The sequence below is a fragment of the Aotus nancymaae genome, unplaced genomic scaffold (genome assembly GCF_030222135.1).
Source record: "Aotus nancymaae isolate 86718 unplaced genomic scaffold, 86718_ANA_hifiasm-v0.15.2.pri h1tg000059l, whole genome shotgun sequence".
NCBI classification, from domain to species: domain Eukaryota; kingdom Metazoa; phylum Chordata; class Mammalia; order Primates; family Aotidae; genus Aotus; species Aotus nancymaae.
In genome coordinates this window covers 42,737,729-42,756,847 of record NW_026988473.1, presented here as the reverse complement: position 1 = coordinate 42,756,847, position 19,119 = coordinate 42,737,729, and the positions used below count along the sequence as shown (strand labels likewise).

At 53.3% G+C, this 19,119-nt stretch overlaps 1 protein-coding gene across 1 annotated transcript in view; it reads right to left on the bottom strand.

The window, feature by feature from the left end:
- Positions 1 to 3,075: 3,075 nt before the first annotated feature.
- Positions 3,076 to 19,119, bottom strand: part of ABCC8 (ATP binding cassette subfamily C member 8) — an 84,258-nt gene continuing 68,214 nt past the window's right edge. The window contains 17 exon segments of the mRNA XM_021675173.2: positions 3,076 to 3,313; positions 3,862 to 3,924; positions 4,416 to 4,549; positions 5,324 to 5,427; positions 5,761 to 5,869; positions 6,002 to 6,080; positions 7,053 to 7,183; positions 7,328 to 7,448; positions 7,816 to 7,929; positions 8,466 to 8,568; positions 12,743 to 12,835; positions 14,623 to 14,780; positions 15,633 to 15,702; positions 16,764 to 16,930; positions 17,031 to 17,272; positions 17,495 to 17,594; positions 18,493 to 18,618. Coding sequence (XP_021530848.2) covers positions 3,176 to 3,313; positions 3,862 to 3,924; positions 4,416 to 4,549; positions 5,324 to 5,427; positions 5,761 to 5,869; positions 6,002 to 6,080; positions 7,053 to 7,183; positions 7,328 to 7,448; positions 7,816 to 7,929; positions 8,466 to 8,568; positions 12,743 to 12,835; positions 14,623 to 14,780; positions 15,633 to 15,702; positions 16,764 to 16,930; positions 17,031 to 17,272; positions 17,495 to 17,594; positions 18,493 to 18,618 — 2,052 coding nt within the window. The 3' untranslated portion in view covers positions 3,076 to 3,175.

Here is a 19,119-nt window from a genome sequence, read left to right as displayed (position 1 = left end):
CTGATGGAAGCTCGGACTCCTTCCCATAAAAAAAGAAAAAAAAATAGGGCCTCAGCAGGTGCAGGAGAGGAACACAGTTTAACACCTGCTACTGCTGTGGGGCAGCCTGGGCCGCTCCATCTTCTCAACCATTGCGGCCCTACTTTAAAGGTTTGAGCAGAGGGCACTTGCTTTACATTTTCTCACACCTGTCACCTGACTTCTTCCACCTTAGATCAAGGGTGGTATTTAGGCCTGAGTAGTGTGTTAGGGCTGCCTCAGGCACTGGGGGACCCACGCTTTTGTTTCAGGCATGGTGGTGTTTCTGGTCAGGCATCAGCCTGAGGTTGCCCTGTGGCATGGACCCCGGTTCTCAGCTGGGAGGGAAAGCTTGCTAAATCTCTGTTTTGGAACAGTAACGGCTTACCCCTCTCTGTGGCTCAGATCCTTATGGAGAAACCCCTGACCATCTGTGGCCATTTTGTTGGAGTGGGGGCTTGAGGCAGGGGCTGGAAAGGGCAGTGTGGCTGGGAGCCACAGTGGGGCAGAGGATGCATTTATATTGGCTCTTCCATTCTCTCACTACCCACCTGCAGGCAGAGCGAACACTGCTACAAAGGATGAGTGTGATCATGGGTTATATTAACAGAGATGCAGTGTCTAGGAAGGGGTGGGTAAAATGAGATGAGCAGAGTGGGAAGCTTAAGGAGACAGGATTACATGGGGAATCTCTGAGGCAACTGCAGCTGTCCAGCCATCAGAAAAGGAGAGTCCCCCAGGCGTTTGGGCACCATTGCAGAAACACCTGCCCTTGAAGGAGGATGAACTAGTAGTTTTTCGTGGCCCAAAGGGTAGAACCAGAACGCTAAGTGGAACAGAGGCAAGCTTTGTTTTCACGTATGCAAGAGTCAGTTCTAATAACAATAACCAGAGATGAGCCGCATCTGTGTGGTACCCAAGTCAAGGCTGGTGGGCCATGAGGGATGTTATAGAGGGATTGGGGCCAGGATGAGCTTGGGCATCCCTACAACAGTTCACTGTGAGCCAAGCCCTGCCCCTGCTACTTCCCTTCAATCAGTTGGGATGGGGTGGCTTTGGAGTAGTGGCAGGCATGTGGAGTCCTCTTTCTTCTCTCTAGTTCTGCTCCTGTGAGATCTCACAGTGGGGAAGCTACTGGGCCCCTGGGGAAATCTCAGAGCTAGAAAGGCTGGGTTCTGCCTCACAGTGCTGCCCTGAAGCCTCACCTCCCCACTGCTCCACTCTTCTGAGAGGGCAAGTCCCCTACCTGAAGGGCTCAGCCTCCCCTTTTTCTCCATCCTGCACTGGCTCATAGTCATCTCCACCAAATACTGCACTTATCAGGTCCCTTTCTTGCTTGAAACCCTTCTCCCTTTTTGTCCATGGGCATACCCCCGACTCCTTGTCCTGGCATTCAGGGCTCCCTGATATGATGCCCTCCCTACTGCCCTCATCTCTCTCCCACCTCCCTGATCAACCAACAGTCTTACCACACTTTCACCATCACTACTTAGTTCCTGCTGCCCCTACCTGCCACCCCAACTCTTTCTCTGACTTTCTGTCCAATCCCTATCCCTTCCATGTTTAACTCAAATTCTATCATTTCTAGGCAGCCTGCCAGGCTTTACAGAGCTCTTCCTTTCTGAGCTTCTCTGGCTCCTGGACCAGCCACAGGGGTCTGCAGTGGACCCACCTCCAATAACTAGTGGGCTTTTCTTATGTTGTGCGTCTATGATCTTCTTGCAGCCAAGAGGATGCAGGTTCAAGACTCTTAGGTCTGCACCCCAGGGCTTGGTGCAGCCAGTACTGCAGATGACATGCAAATGATCGTAACATGAGATGTAAATGAGCACCTGCCATTTCTTGGCCGAAAATGTGCAGTCTTGTTTCGTGATGCAGAGGAAGTCAGGACAGCTGCCGTTTTAGTCTTCCTGGTGTCTGGGCTCTAGCGTCTCCCAGATGTCACCTGGCTGACTTGTGGTTCACACACTGTGCTTTCCCTCTTAAGGACCACACTTCCACTTCTGAATGCCCCTGCTTGGGGGATGGAGATGGAGACATGATCCAGGCCTAGCCAGCCAGTGTAGGCCACACCTCTGATCAGAGTGGGGTGGGGATGGGAGTGTGACCCACGTTATCTACTGAGATTTTCTCCCAAGCTTTTGCCAGAACTATTGGGAAGGAGTATCTCTTTTGCCTCTTCGGTTGCTCTGGGGCAGGATGTAAGCTAGAGCTGCTAAGGGCCATCTGTCGTAAGGGAGGGAGAGGAAAATGGAACCCAGAAAGGAAGACACATCCCGGATGGATGTCAAACACCTGGATCCAGCCATGCTTGAAGTAATATACCTCTTATCCTTGTCAGTCACATACTGCAGTAAATTCAGTTTCTGCTTGGCTTACTCTGAATTGGGTTCCTGACATTTGCAATTGAAATAGTGTTAATCCAGATTTTAATTCAAGTTTAATTCAAGAATGAAAGCAAGAAGAAGGGAGACCAAGCTGTATGGAGATCTGTTACTTTATCTGATAAGCTCATTGCAGAAATGCTATCACCCTTGCTATGGACATAATTGTGTCCCGCCAAATTCACAGGTTAAAGCCTGACCCTACAATGTAACTGTATTTGGAAATAGGGCCTGTGAGGAGATTATTAAGGTTTAATGAGGTCATAGAAGTGGGGCCCTAATCCAATATGACTGGAGTCCTTTTAAGAGAGAGAGAGAGCAGGGATGCATGTGCACAGAGCAAAGGCCATGAGGATACAGCCAGAAGGCGGCCCTCTGCAAGCCAAGGAGACAGGCCTCAGGAGAAACGAAAGCTGCCAACACCTTGATCCGGGGCTTCAGCCTCCAGAACTGTGAGAAAAACATGTCTGTTGTTAAAGCCACCCAGTCTGTGATATATTGTTGTGGCAGCTGGGCTGAGTAAGAGCCCTCATTTCACAGGTAAGGAGGCAGGCTCTTGCCCACACTCACACAGCTTCTGCAGGCCTATCTGATGCCAAAGCCAGGCTGGCTCCACTGAACCCACCATCCAGTGCCAGCCCCTCCCCATCAGACTCAGGGCCTCTAGTAGGAAATAATCAAATCTCTTTATTTACAAATGATTTACAGTTAGAAAACCCCGGTAGGGGTGTGGGCAGGGTGGGGATGTGAGATGGCACTGGGGCTCTGGCAGGTCACTTGTCTGCACGGACGAAGGAGGCGAAGACACTGTCCTTTCGGCTAAGCAGCTTCTCCGGCTTGTCGAATTCAAGGATGGCGCCCCGCTTCAGGACGATCACCAGGTCTGCACTCAGGATGGTGTGCACGCGATGCTGGGTGGGGCAGGAGGGGGTGGGTCAGGGTGGTGAGAGGGGAAGGAGCTCAGGGCAGCCCTCCTGCAGCTTGGAGGGGTAGGCATGTGAGCAGAATGTCCTGTCTCTGTGAGGACTGCACTTTCCTGGGGTGGATGTGACTCCAAGCCCTCCATCCATTAATGCCACCCTTCTCTCCTCTCTAAGTTCCAGCTCTGCCCCACCTCCAGGTTTCAAGGCTCAGAGACCCCCCAACCCCTCCCCCATATCCTATGGAGAAGTAACCCCAGCCTAATGTACAAGGCCTGGAAACAGGGTCAGACCTTGAAACCTGGAGAAGGAGAGTTAAAGGTAACTGAGGGAAGTACAGGGGCAAATCCCCCCACCCCAAATCCTGCAGCCCAGGCTCCCTGCATGCCCTCCAGACCCCTTGCCCTGAACTGCCTGCTTCAGGGTCCTTTCTTGATTACTGGGACCAGACAAGCCCAGGGGCTGCACACTGATGACAGTCCCAAGAGGTCAGTCCTGTCCCCGGGTGCCCCTGTGTACCCCATCAATGGGCCCCTTACCGCGATGGTGACCACAGTGCGGTCTGCGAAGGCTGTCATCACCACCTTTTGGAGGATGTTTTCCTGCCAAGTGGGGGCAGCGGCTGTTGACTCACCTGCCCAGTGGATGGGGTCTGGCCTGGCTTGGGGGATGTGGAGCCCAGGTTTGTGGCTTAGCTCCCATCTGACCCCAATCCCAGTCCCATCCCCACCCCACAGGACTGACCAGGTTCCCAACACTCAGGGACTGGACTCAGCCTGTTGGGAGCTCAGCTCTGTGTGTGTATATGGGTTGTGGCTGTGGCTGTGCATGTGTTGTTGTGATAGGTGACAGTGTGAAGTCTGTGTGGATCTGTGTGCAGCCTATGTGTTTGAGTAGTTACATATGTTTTTGTGTGTGTGTGTGTGTGTGTGTGTGAACATTCCTAAGACTAGACTGAGTCAGGGTCCCCCCAGTCCTTTTCCTTTTCTGCCACACATAGCCTTTGGTGTTAAAGGCAACTTGAGCCTCAGGACTACTTGGTGCAAATTTCTCCCTAGCACCCCACTGTCCCATGGAGATGCCCAGGACCGACCGTGGCCATGTCGATGGAAGCTGTGGCCTCGTCCATGATGAAGATGCTGGTCTTCCTCACGAAGGCCCGAGCCAGGCAGAACAGCTGCCTCTGGCCCTGGCTGAAATTTTCCCCACCTTCTGTGATGATGGCATCTGAAAACAGTCCAGAGAGATGAAGTAGGGCTGAGTTAATCCTGTGCTGTGAGTCGAGCAGATGGGATGGCTTGGGGGGCTGTTGGAAAATGTGTGTATGGGGGTAAATAGGTGGGTGTGTGTCCAAGAGCACAGGCATGTGCAGGGCTGATGCACCTGCCACAACACTCTGGAGGCCATCTGTGGGGACTGCAACCAGAAAGGCACCCCTGGAGGTTTGTGCTGCTGTGGGCCAGGCAGTTCTGGGAGGGATGTGCACATTGAGTGGTGCACTGAGTGTGTATGTAGTGTGGGCCTTGGTAGGGTGATTCATTGGAACCAAGGCTTGGTCACCCCCAGCGCTCCAGGAGCTGCAGCAAATATACCAACGCTTTGCTAATCACCAGTGGCCTTGAGGAGTGGCCTGTGCCTATGATTACCCAGTCCATCTTCTCCTCCCCTAGGGCAGAACTGGGCAGGCAGATGGATGGGGCAGGGCAGGGCTGAAGATGCCCCCATGGTATGGGGGACTTGCAATCTCTGTCTCACAAGGATCCCTGACTGTCCCCACTGTACCTTGCAGAAGGGGTTAGACCCCGAACTGACCAGTTGTGTGACGTGAGGCAAGACACTTGACCTCTCTGGGACCCTGTATAGTAAAAAGTAGGACTAGATGGTCCTGCTGGGCTTCAGACTCCAAACATTGGGCAAACCTGAGACACGGGCTTCCATCTCCCATCCTCACAGGGTCCTTGAATGCCCAACCAACCCGGCTGCTCAGCCAGGAGTAGTTACCGAGGCCTCCTGGCAGTGCCTTCACCACCAGCTTCAGCTGGGCTATTTCCAGGGCTTCCCACAGCGTGCTGTCTGAGCACTTTCTCTCCGGGTCCAGGTTAAATCTGGAGGTGGCACAGAAAGCCCCAGTAGGGAGGGAGCAGGGTCCTGCATGCATCCCCAGGGGGCAAAGAGGGCAGTGAATGAGAACGAACTGAGTTGGAGGCCTGGCTGGGAGAAGCACCAATGTGGTGACACTGGGTTGGGGACAGCATCTTAGACCCATGGGTGGGGGATCCCCTTCCAGAGCCTGCCTGGGCCTAATGGGCTGGAGAAGGGCATGAGCAGGAAATGCCTCTGGGATCCTGGTCTCCCCCAGCCTCCTCCTCTTTGTGCTCCAGATCTGATAGAACTGAGCTGGCCTGGGATGGGTGGGCCTGAGGGGTGGTGGGGCTCACCGGATGGTGCCGCTGAAGAGGACGGGGTCCTGCAGGATGATGGAGAGGCGCGAGCGCAGGGTGTGCAGCGGCAGTTTGGCTATGTCAATGCCATCAATGATGATGCGCCCTGCATGGGTCCAAATGAGGGTGCAGGGGAAGGTGGTGACTGCTGGGCCTCCTGTGATGTCTGACCACGTGCCAGGGCTGAGGTCTCATCTGGTGGCTGGAGTACACGTGGGGTGCCTGCCTTACAACTCACCTTCGAACGTGTCCACCATGCGGAAGAAGGCAAGAGAGAAGGAGGACTTCCCACTGCCTGTGCGGCCGCAGATCCCGATCTGGAAAGAGAGAAGCAGGCACTGCCGCTGGGGCTCTCGGGCTGCTGGGAGTAGCCTCTAGTGCTAGCTCTGGGTGTGTGTGCAGGTGTGGGAGGTCACAGGGTTTCTTCTTGGCCTGGTTTTCTGACCAGCTTCTCTTTGGACAACACAGGTTTGGGCTTGTTTCCTGCAGTGGGTTCAGAGAGGGCTTGCACAGGGACCAGCACACAAGTGCAGGCCTGGATGTCCATTTGCCTGGGCCTTGGTGTGGGCCTGGGTGTGCCAAGTATTTGGCTGCAGGAGAGCTAGGGGCACTGGTGTATCTCTATGCATGTGGGTGTGGCAGGAGAATATGGGGGCAGCTGAGAGTGGGATGCAGGGATGCGTCTGTGTGCCCCACCTCATACTGGAGCCACCTCTGATCCCATTGCTTCCTGGCCCTTGGGTACCAACAGAAATTACAATACAGAGACAGAGACAGTGACATAGAAGGATGAGAGAGGCAGGGACAGAGGCACATCCCAAGGTCAGAGAATGACATGGACAGCCACAGCAAAGTGAGACAGAGACAGAGAAGGAGCAGAAGATGAGACGAGCGCTGGGCCAGGGCAATAGGCAGGGGCTCTCCCTCAGTACAAGGGTGGCCTCGCTGTCTGCCCCCAGGCCCCTGCTCTGAAGAGTGGTGGCAGAGAAAGCCCTTGACCATTTGCAGAGAGGGAGGCCCCGACGAAGTCCCTGTGAGCTGGGGGAGTCCAGAATGTCCATCTCCTTGGTGGATGAGTGAGGACAGCAGTGGGGGAAGAGGAGAGAGGGAGAGGAAAGGTGGGCAGAACCCCCCACGGGCCCAGGGCCAGAGACTGTGATGTCTGAATAGTGAGAGGCCTTGGGCTCTGGAGGGCCACAAGGTGACTCTGTGAGGCCGTCCAGCTCCGGGCATGCCCCATCCCCTGCTCACGCCTGTCCTGCAGCATCGGGTTGGGCCTGCACGCTGACCTTCTGTCCCGGGGAGATGAGGGCGTTGACGTGCTTTAGCACTGGTTTCAGGGAGCTGTCGTAGCGCACGCTCAGGTTCTGGATCTGGATCTTCCCTTGGTCTGGCCAGTTCTTCGGGATCAGCGATGGTGCTGGGGGCCGGGCTGGGCTCAGCCACCAGGCGTGGGCCACAACTAGTATCCGAGAGTGCCACCCCATCCCCAGGCCCCCTCGTGGCCCCAACCCTGACACACTCCTCCTCGCGCTCTTCTCCGCCCCCTCCCTGCGCCCCTCACCCAGGAGCCCCTCGTAGCTCTCTGCCTCGGTTTTCAGGAGCCCGTGGATGCGCTTCACGGCCCCCAGCTGGAGTTCCATGTCTGCCAGATTCCTCACCATCCAGTTGAGGTAGTTGGAGACCTGTGGGGGGCAAACCAGTGGCGCACACTCTGTGGCTGCTTAGTTCTGTCCTCAGCGACCAGGATGGCTCTTTAAGGCTGGAGAGGGGCCAGGGCCCCAGATTCCTTTGCTGCCATTGGCTGCCTGCTCAGAGCAGCCCCCCATGGAGGCACGGGGAGGGTCAGCCATGTGGCTCCCCACCCTCCGCCTGTCTGGGGCCTGGGCTCTGGGGCCTGCCGATCAGGCTTCCTGCCCACACGGTCCCCCTGGCATCAGATGCCAATGAGCTTGGGGTAAGGCCTGAGGGTGTCTCATGTTTCCAGTGGGGAAGGTGCTCTGGGAGTGCTGGCGTCTGACCCCTCCTCTGTCCTAGCCCACTGCCACTCACCATTAGGGCATAGGTGAGGCCCAGGCCCACTAGGCCAGCAGAGAGCTCCCCGTGCAGGGAGTTGGAGATGGAGGTCACAGCTGCAATGAGCACCACACATGCACCGATGTACTCCTGTGGAGGGAGAGGAGCTGGCCTGGGCGCTCGGGGGTTGGAGCCACAGGACCCTGGTCCACCTCACTCCCTTTTGGGGCACAGAGCATCCCAGCCCACAACTCACGCACACATCATCACACATACATGAGGCCTGCAAAGGCTGGAGCCCCAGGAGCCAACATGTCCCACAAGCTCATGCTCCCCCATCCCCCAGAACCTGCACACCCTTTAACACGCATGCCTCAGCTGGCCCACACGCACACACAACGTGGGTGTCATATGACCCACTGCAGATACACATTCACCACAACTATTCTAGCCACTGGCACACACCACAGATATACAAGCCTCCAGGCAGTGATGTAAGAAAAAGGAGTGCAGGCTAGACCCTAGAGGACCACCAGGGCTGGGGAAAACAGGGAGGCTTGGTGTCCATGCCATCTGGTATCCTGTCTTCTCTTTCACCCCCAGGTCCCTGTGTGCTCTCGCTCTGGCCCCACCCTCCTATCAGAAGCCCCTCTGCAGGGGCCAGGGTAGGGGTGGACAGCACTTGCCATTCGGACTTCCAGCCATCTGTTGGCAGCCGTGAGGAAGAGGGAAGCAATGTTGTTGGAGTCTGTGTATTCGAGAAGCTTCTGCTGGAACCGGGCCTCATACCTGGAGGGAGGATGAGGAGGTCCTGAGGGAACAGTGTGGGTCCACATAGCTCCTAGGAGTCTCCCTACTTGCAGAGGGAGCCACCTGGGCCTCTCCAGTCCCCAGACACGCCACTGCAGCCACCTCACGTACGCTATCCCTCTCTGTAATGTCTGCCCCGCTCTTTCTGCTTATGCAAACCTGTCCAGAGTCCCACCTCCTCCAAACTCTTGTTTTCACCCCAAGACCCATTCTCTCTAGGTCTCTCCCATTATAATAAAGGGCACCTCCCTTTACCCAGTTTCTCACCCAGGAATCACCTGGATTCACATTCAGCCCCTTGGCAAGTCCTCTTATGTCCATCTCCAAACGAGTCCTTGACTCCCTCCCCGTCTATCCTGCTTCCTGCCCACCACAAGCTCTCACCTGGGCGACTGCATCAGCTTCCTGAATACGTCTATCTGCTGTCTCCTTACAGTCCACACTCCACACAGTGGCCGGCTTAATCTATCTAAATCGCAGACTGTGTCCTCTCTCTCCCCTGCTTAGAATATTAATGACCTCCAGCTGGGCGCAGTGGTTCACCCCTGTAATCCCAGCACTTTGGGAGGCTGAGGCGGGTGGATCACCTGAGGTCAGGAGTTCAAGACCAGCCTGGCCAACATAGTAAAACGCTGTCTCTATTAATAATACAAAAATTAACTCGGTGCAGTGGTGTGCACCTGTCATCCCAGCTACTCCAGAGGCTGAGGTGGGAGAATCACTTGAACCCAGGAGGTGGAGGTTGCAGTGAGCTGAGATTGCACCATTGCATACTCCAGCCTGGGTGACAGAGTGAGACTCTGCCTAAAAAAAAAGAATACTAATGTTCTCCCACTGCTGGTAGGATGAAGAACCCCCTCCTGCCAACCTGATTCCTGCCACCAACACCCCCACACACTATGCTGCAGACATTCAGCCTTTTAAAAACTCTGTGACAATACTAAAGCCTTCCATACCCCAGGGCCTTTGCACACACTATTCCCTTTGCCTGGAAGGCTTTCACCCTTGCTCTTCATAACATTGGCTCAACTCAAACTTCAGGCCTTACCTTAAATGCTGCCTCCTCAGAGAGGCCCTTCTTGGCCACTACCTTACTTTAAAGTAGGTTTCCCTATTATTTTCTGCAACCTGTTTGCTCCACAGTCTCTGCTTATACATGCATTTCTCTGGCCATTTATAATCATCTCCCTCAATAGACTGCAAATTCCGTGAAGATGGAGGCCATGTCTGTTTTATTCACCAATGTATCCCTGTACCTGACACTATTAATAAACATTTGTCGGATGAATACACAGCACCTCCCCTGACCCTCTGAAATGGATGGAATCTCTCTGTACAGGAACTCTGGAGGCTTCTTTCTCATCCTTGGGTCCTCAGCATGTTTTCCCTGAGTTACTGTGCATGGGCCTGCCTCTTCTCTCTGACCAGCCTGGGCTGCCGTCATCACTCTCCTTGGCCGCCTCCCTCAGACCTTGCTGACTTAGGCCCAGCCCGGAGAAGATGGAGGAGAGCTTGTATGATGCTGGAGGAAGGAATGAAAGCAAAACTGTCTCATCATCATTGGTTCGATAGGACCAAGCTCAGGGGCCACGGAGGCACTCAAGATGCACCCTGTTTGACACTTGCTTTTCACTCATGGAAGGTGTTTGTTCAGCTTTGATTGTCTCTGGGTAGAGAGAGGTCATGTGTCTGAGGGGAGTGAAGCGGGGCTCTGATGTGGGAGAGAGCCTGCTACTGCACACCCACAGGTGTAGATGTGTGGGAGGGTGATGTGTCTGAGGCGAGTGTGAAACCATGTCTGAAGGGTTTGAATAAGTGCGCATTGAAGATGTGTGTGAGTCAGGGCGCGTGCGTGTGATAGGAGTGTGAGGTGCTCAGGACTGTGTGAGTTGGGAGGGGCGGGGCAAGTGTGAGATGGGAGCTTCTGCCACAGGTGGGTGACAGTGTGTCTGAAGACTGGAGAAGAGCCCCAGCCTCGGAGTCATGCAAACCAAGGTTGGAGCCTGAACATCACAACTTCCTGGATGTACATCAGGACTGAGACTCAGTTTTCTCATGAGTGAAATGGGGATGGCGATAGTTCCTACATGAATGAAAACAACCTCTGAGGCCACCACTGAGCCCAGTGCGCTCTTGAGATTCTTTTGGGAAAAAAGGAGGTCTCTCAGGAAAGCCCAGAAGGTCAGGCCAGCCTGGGGTCCAAGCTCAGTGCCAGCCCCACAGTCCGTGTGACCTTGGGTTGATGACCCAGCCTCTCTGTGTCTTGTTTCTGCACCTGGACAATGTGGTGACTCGTACCTATGTTATGCAGCTCTTATGAGGACGAAAATGTAATAACGCACATCCAACACTTAGCACGGTGCCTGGCACGCAGCAAGTGGGCAATCAATAAATTCTAATAGCTCTCAACAGGCTGCTGGGTTAAAGCCAATGCATTAAACGTGTACAGGGTTGATTAAAAAGCCTTTCATTCGCATTTAAAAATCATTCACTGTGTCAGTAGGGTGTGGAAGACCTCACTGGGTAGCGGTGGCTCTGGTGGACCACAGGTTTGGCCTGATCTGAGGCTGGTTACAGGAGGCTGGGATCTGCACACCAGGGGCTCTGGCCCACTCTAGGAGAGTCATCATCTTTCTACTCCAGGGCCCTCTGAGACACCAATTTAGAGAGGGAAATCACCAAAACTTAGAGCAAAGGCTAGGCTCAGCAATGTCCAGGACCTGGAAATTGAAGGAACAGGGGAAGTTCAGGCTTGAGAAGAGAAGGAGGCTGGGAGGAGACTCTAGCATCATAATCCAGGGAACTTCTTTGTGGAAAACACAGCACAGGCTTGTTCAGTGGCAAGGGACGTCCAGGGAGCACTGCCAAGGCCAGGGCAGAGCTTTGTTCTGCTCTGCTTTACTTAGACAAGATCCCTAAGAGGTGGATTTCCACTGGCTCTAGGTGCTCCAGGGAGTGGGCAGAGGGGCCTGGGTGTGTCTCCAGGGCCGAAGCTGGATTTCAGGGGTTGGGGGAGGAGATGTAAGCCTCTGTAGGCCCTTGGCTGGTCCTTGTGCCCTAGGGGTACTCCTGGACACAGGGCTTGGTGTCTCATGGTTACTGTCACACTCTGTGCAGCTGTGCCATCCTAAAAATAACCCATTATCACTCCGTGGGTGAAGATGAGAAAAGAGTCCAACTGTCTGTGTCAGGGGTCTCTGGCCTGCCTGACTAAAGAGAGATGCCCCAGGAGATCAGACGGATTCTTGGGGAGTGGGGAACAACAGCTCCCTCCACTCCCCAGGCAGCTTCAGATGCTCCTGTCCACCCCCGCATCACTACTCAGGGTGGGGAGAGCATGGCAGGGGCACTGAAGTTTTTAGGAATTCCTCCAGCCTGGTGAACTCCTACCCGTTCTTCGAGTCCTAGTTCTGCTGACACCTCCTCTACAAAAACCTTCCCTGACGGCCTCTCTTCTCTGCTCCCACAGCCCTTGAATCTGCTTTTTTCAGAGTACTTGTCACATGGGTTTATCCTGTCCTGCTCTAAGTCTGGGCTATAAATGCCTGCAGGGCAGCGGCTCATCTGACTCATCTTTTTAGTGCCTGGCGTGGGGCTTAGCACATGGTCAGGGCTCAGTGAATATTTGTTGCATGAACAAACAGGTTCAAGTCTGGGCTTTGTGGCACCTTACATAGAGAGGGCATAGAACATCTCTGTCCTCAGTTTCCTTATCTGTGCAATGGAAATGATCATTCTCAGCACCAAGGGTTGCCGTGCAGAATGAGCAGGATTGGCCTGTACAGTACTCAGCATTGTGTTTGGCACAGGAGCTCCTTAATAAAAGAAGGGCTCAGGGTGGCCTGCACCATCTACGGCCCTTTCTAGCATAGGCACATGAAGACTTGTCCCAGCCTTGTTTTCATGTTCTGCCTTAGTTCACACAGGCCCTGGGCTTGTCTGCAGAGCTGGAATTCTCCTCTCTAGAACATACAGTGGGAGCCCACCTGGCCTGTCCCTGCTGGTGGACATCCCCTGGGCCTTGGGGCCTGAGGTGACTTGAGAGAGACGTGTCCTTGACCTTCCTAAGTGGAGCCCTGAGAATCGAATCTCATGGCCAGTGCCCCTGGCCCCACCTGTTCCACTCCTACCTTGAGGGAATGTGGACTCGTACCTGAAGGCCCGGATGGTGGTGAGCCCTTCCACGGTTTCGGCAAAGTGCGAGAGCAATGGAAGCTGGGTGGTGTCATCCAGCTGCTGCAGGTCCCTGTGGTGGGGACAGAGTGGAATAGTTAAGAGGGCAGGCTCAGGGCTTGGCCTGGGCCTGAAGCCTAGCTCTACCTGCCACCGCTGTGTGGGTGAATGGCCTCACCTGTCCAGGCCTCAGCTTCTCACCTGCGAAGGGGGAAGACAACGGCACTAGTCCATCGAGCTGCTGTGAGCCCTGAATGAGATCATTTATGTACAATGCTTAGACACAGCCCAACTGTGGGGCAGTTACTGCCGTCCTGGGCATTGGCCGCCCCAGGTCGCCATCTGTCCCTGTACTTCTGCTGTCTAGCCTTGAACTGAGCTAAGGCTGGGCAGGCAGTGTTAGTTCTGTTTTATAGGTGAACAACCTGAACCTTGAGACAGCTGGCCAAAGGAACAGATGACCAAACTCTAAGCATTCAACCCCGTTGTCTGCTTACAAGGAGCGCTTTAGACCCTGGCCAGTGATGTGATGAAATGACAGGTTTCATCTTGGGGTAAGGCCAGAGGTTTCCATGGCAACAGAACTGCCTCCTGCTCCCCAAAGCTGCACCCTGACAAGCACATCAGTGCCAGGGAGGCCAGTTTGGGATGCAGGATTTCCCTGGCAAACCATCTCCAGGGCCAGAGTGGGTGCCAGAGAGACAGGGCTGTTTCTCTGGCAGAAGAAAGGAACTTTGTAGAACAGCTTGTGCAGTGCTTTGAAAGCCACTGTAATTTTGTGAGTGTCAACAAGCTATGTTGCTTGTGTGGGTGCCGGGCCATTCTGGATCATCCAAGCAAAAAAGCCATTTATACAAATGTTCATCCTTTGGGGCAGGTAATTGTGGCCAAAATGCATCTAAATTGTATTATTTATTATTGCTAGTAAGTATCTCGACTCCAGTTTCTAGCCAACTATGTGCACTTGGGAAAGGTACTCCACCTTTCTGACCACAACCCACAGTCAGAAACATATTTTATCTCACAAATCAGTACTCACACACTTACATGACCAAAACAAAGGTTTCATGAAGCAAAGCTTGCTGTTACTCTGTGAATACAGTCCAATATTTTCTGTTCTATTTCATTTTTTAAAAAATGCTGGTTGTGATCCATGATATTAATTTCATGACCCACTGATGGGCTATAATTGGCAGTTTGAGAAACACTGGCCTAGAGGGTCTTTAAATTTTTTCCTATGATTCTTTGAATCTATGAGTTTAGCAGAATCACTCTCAGAAAGAACTTCCTAGAGAACATTCTGGAAATTCTGAGGAGGAAAGAGGTGTGCATGGCTCTAAAGCTCGTGAGGGCAAATGTGATCTTGAGAATGGCTGTGACAGGCTCCCTCAAGTCAAGGCTTACAGCTACACTCTGGACTCACATAGTCTGTGAGGTGTTATATCGTTAACACCGCTTGAATCAGGTGCCCTTTGATTTCATGCATTGGCAATCAGCCTGAGAATCATGCAACCCTCCTGGGAAGCATGTTGGCAAAATGAATGAAGGGCATAAAATGTGAATTTATCATGACCTAACAATTCCAAACCTGACCATATCTCCCAAGAAAATAATTCAGATGTCAATCTTTGTGTGTGTGTGTGTGTGTGTGTGTGTGTGTGTGTGTGTGTGTATGTGTGCAGACTATTATATTAGGGTGGTGGAATAAAATGTGGATATTTCTATTTCCTTCATTTCTATTTTTTGTTTTGATTTTTTGGAGGGAACATGACCCTGCTGCTTTTATAATGATGAGTCTAGCAAGTATACCAAACTGCACATTGCAAAGCACCTCCCACCCATCACCCCTGAGGCTATCACCTTGATGCCACCCGGAAGTACTTCTGGATAAAGTAGCACACGATAGCCAGCGGCAAGAGGGCCACGAGGAACACAGGTGTGACATAGGAGATGACGGCCAGAGCTGAGACACAGAGCAGGGTGGAGCGGCTCAGGCACTCCAGCGTGGATGGGATGTGCTGGGGGAAGTGAGGAGAGAGTGAGGTGAGTTTGGTATTGACTGTTAAGAGTGCAATCCGCAGCCATGTTTTGCTTTCGCTTTATTTTTTGATCTTTTATTTTTTTGAGACAGAGTCTCTCTGTCCCCCAGACTAGAGTGCAGCGGCATAATCTCGGCTCACTGCAGCCTCTGTCTCCTGGGTTCAAATGATTCTCCTGCCTCAGCTTCTCAAGTAGCTGGGATTACAGGCACCTGACACCACGCTTGGCTGATTTTTGTATTTTTTTTTCTTTTCCTCTGCTAGGGCAGTACAGATGATTTTTGTATTTTTAGTAGAGAAGGGGTTTCATCATGTTGGCCAGGCTGGTCTTGAACACCTGGCCCCAAGTGATCTGCCTGCCTCGGCCTCCCAAACTGCTGGGGTTACAGGAGTGAGCCACTGAGTCTGGCCTCGCTCTCACTTTATTATAGGCACACATCTTATCTCTCCAGCTACAAGGTAAACTCCGAGGCAGGAATCAAGATTTTGTTTTCTTACCATCTAGTATGATGGTAAAGAACACAGGCCAAATCAAAATGAATATTCTCCATGCAATCAGCTACATTGATTCAGAATATGCTAGAACTTTACTAGAGAGAGCCAGTGGGATCTTGGGTGGAAGCTAAAGGGATCTGGTTTCCCTAAGCCTTATTATGAGGCCCCTAGAGGAGGCCCCAGCCCTGAGGCAGCATTATAATCTGATCGGAGACACTGGCTTCCTCCCAGAGGGCCGTGATCACCTGATCTGGGGAACCCAGCCTCAGACAGGAGAAGCCCCCAGGAGCCCAAGGTGTCTCTGGACCGGAGAAAATGCGGCACAGTCCTCTGTACCTGGTCGATGGTGTTACAGTCAGACGAAAATCTGTTCAGGATGCTCCCAAGGGGCGTGGTCTCAAAAAACCTAAGAGGCAGCCAGAGGAAGAGTTACTCATTCGTCCATTGATTTACTTCCTGTTTACTGAATGAAGTAGTTACTTATTTCACGTAAGTGTCTCTAGAGTCATTCATGGGTTGGGCATCCTCTGCCAATCTGTAGACATCTGACCTGTGTCCTCAAGAATTCCCGCAACTGCCCAAAGGGGCGCTGGCCTCTCAGCCTCTCGTTAGCCTCTCAGGCTCTCAAGCCCATCTGACCACTGCTGCCCTTCTCAACTGCCGGCTCGGCCTGACTCAGCAGCTGTCCTCCTGGGACACAGAGTCCTCTCCAAAGGGACAACCTGCCAAGGGGAACAGGGCCCTGGGGAAAGCCTGTCGGCTGGCTGACCCAGAGTCGGCCCAACCCCAACCAGGGAATTTCAGAACTACAGAGCAGGGGCAGCAAATAGAGGGTTTTTAAACTTGGAGGCCATATCTATGGGCCACAGAAAGCTCATGAGGCTGGAGAGCAAAAGTGCGGTTAGATGGCGAGGTCTAGCATCCACAAGAGTCCAGATAACCCGTTTGCCTGTTGTGTTTTTAAACCAAGTTGGCCAACCAGTTGGGCAGTGACAACTTTAAGCCTCTTTGACATCAATGGCCTTTGAGATTTTTATCCATCCCATTACGGGAAATTAGTAATAGAACAGCTACCTGTTCCCTCAGTGTCAAACTTGGAGGCTGGCTGAGGGAGAGAGAGGGAGGGGAGGGCAGGGAGCTGAACTCATGGGTGGGGATGGGCAAAGGGCACCTGCCTAGGGAGGAGAAACCAATCTTTACCTGGACCTGCAGGTTTTCTCACTTTGAAGGGCCACGGTGACAATTAGATGAGCTAACCACATACAATGCCTAGCATGGCGTCTGGCTGAGTAAACGCCAGTTTCTCCCTGCTTCTTGCATAAGGAGGGCACACTCCAGGAGTCTCCTGGAGTCACTCCCACAAGTCTGTGACAGAGGTTGTATATCCCCATTTTACAGATAGGAAGACTGAGGCTCAGAGAACAGTGACTTGCTCACAGTCCCAGCCCGGCCAGGGGAGAGAGGTACCTCATGGGGGCTAGGATGATCCGGTTCAGCAGGCTGCGGTGCAGCCCCTTGGCCACCTTCAGCCCTGTCCACTCCACGGTGACAGATGTGATGAGGCACAGCACGATGCCCAGGCTACAGAGCACCGTGAACACCATGGCGTAGACAGTCTGGTCGAGGGCGCAATCCTGCACAGGCAGAGAGTGAGCTGGGGTTCCAGGGTGCCCATGGGCTCAGCTCTTCCCCCACCCCCACCCCCAGCCTCTGCCACGGGGCTGCCAGTCACACCTGGCTGAGGGAGCAGTTCCTGGCTGCAGGGGTCAGGGTCAGGGCACTGTCGGTCCACTTGGCCAGCCAGTAGTCGATGCCCACCAGGACCATGTGCTTGAGCAGCTGTGAGAAGACCAGCAGCGACAGGAGCAGGATGCCGGCAGAGGACAGGTACTTGGCGCAGGCTCGCCACGGGATCTCTGCCCGCTGGTGTAGCATGGACGACAGGTTGTCGTCCTCCTCGCTCTCAGCTGCCTCCTCTGCAGGCCGCAAGAACCCGCCCTGTGGCTACACATTTCCATCCCTCTGAGGGTGAACCAGGGAGCATTTTATCCCCACTCAGGGGACAACTGAGGCACACAGAGGAAAGGCATTTAATCAAAGGCACACTACTGCACCACACCCAGAACCCCAAACCTTAGCGTCCCTGTGGCCGATCAGACCTCAGGCCATAATTTCACTGCCAATCCCGTCACCTGTACCTTCCTCCTCTTCCTCATCCTGCAGAAGGCCATCCCTCGAGGACATGGCACGAGGTAGGCCCTGGGTTGGCTCTGTGGCTTTTCTCTCTGTGACAGTCTCCTGTAAGACAGATGTGGCCTGGCCAATGTCTTCAGGGTACATGGTTGGTGGGGGGAGGGGGAAGTTAAGGGGTAACTACGCTGGTGATGACCAATGTTAGGTTCCTAGGTTGTCCCTGCCTGAGGGCCAGACAGACACACATTCGTCTTGCTGGGATTTAGTCCTTCCCCTTCATCAGATAATAGCACCCCCATATCCCTGTGGGGAAACACTCTTCCCCTATTTTTAGTTTCTGTGATTCAGGGGGGTCTGGCTCCAAAAGTGGGTACATAACCCAGGACAGGCCAATCCTCACACTCCACATCCCTGGCCACAGTTCAGGGGTGGGCACATGACCAAAGTGGACCAATGAGACTCAGCCCTGGAACTTTTGCTGAACTATTGTGAAGGAGGCACTTTTTTTCTGGCAGAGTTGTTGAGCTGGGAGAAGGTAAACCTGAGAGTGCTGGCGACCTCATGGATACCAAGAGAATGGAGCCAATGTGAGGGGAGGGGAGCCAAGAAATGGGAGAAACAGATTTCTGACGACACTGACTACCTGGATCCAGCACACTTAAAGCTGAGACACACCTGGCCTTTTTGGTTTCATGGGTCAATAAATCCTTAACTGCCTCTTGTTTTCTTTGCTTAGCCAGTTTGAGTGGATTTTCTGAAACTTTGCAACTAAATAGTATCTGACTATCTCGGGATAAGGGGAAGGTGCCCACCTGATTCTGCCCTGGGCACCTGGCACAGGTACTGGCTCTCCTCTGGTAGGAGCAAGTTCATGCCCAGCTCCCACATCTGTCCTTTAGGGGGCTTCCTGGGGCAGTGAGGACGGAAGGCCTTTATGAGTTCAGGTTCCAGCAGAACCTTCGCATGCAGGGGCGTCTGCGTGGCCACCCCTGGATAGACCCACCTTCTCCAGCTCTTGGTCCTGACGATTCATGAGGGTCTTCCAGTGCTCAAAGAGCTGGCACTCAGATCTCTGGAAGTCCTTGAGGGTACCCTCCCTCTGGATGGTGCCATCCTTCATGGCAATGATCTGGAAAGCCATAAACAAACCTAATTTGGGGCTGGCTAGGGAGGAATGGTGGTCACATCCTTCGATTGTGGAGTCTGAGATGGAGGTGGACACATCCCTTTCCTCACTACAAATGGCCTCCAGCTCATCCACTGCAAGTGGGCTGGTATTGATAACCTACTCCCACCAATATACTCCTAGGATCTAGAGTTTGGTGCATCTAAGGGGTAATTCTCAATGGCTGGGTTTGCAGAGCAAATTAGTGCATCCTGCCCAAGCTGGCTGGATAAGGACTCCATCCATGGCAGTGGGTGTCATACACGAAGTGGGCTCATTCACACTACCCTTAGCTCCTCTTGATGGCGGGTCTGGTAGGTTCCATCAGGGCTTAGCAAAGCACTTGTTGGTCTAAGTGTGTGACCAGGCCTCTTTGGAATCAATAAATCTTTGTTTTTAGACAGAGTCTCACTCTGTTGCCCAGACTGGAGTGCAATGGCACCATCTCAGCTCACTGCAACCTCT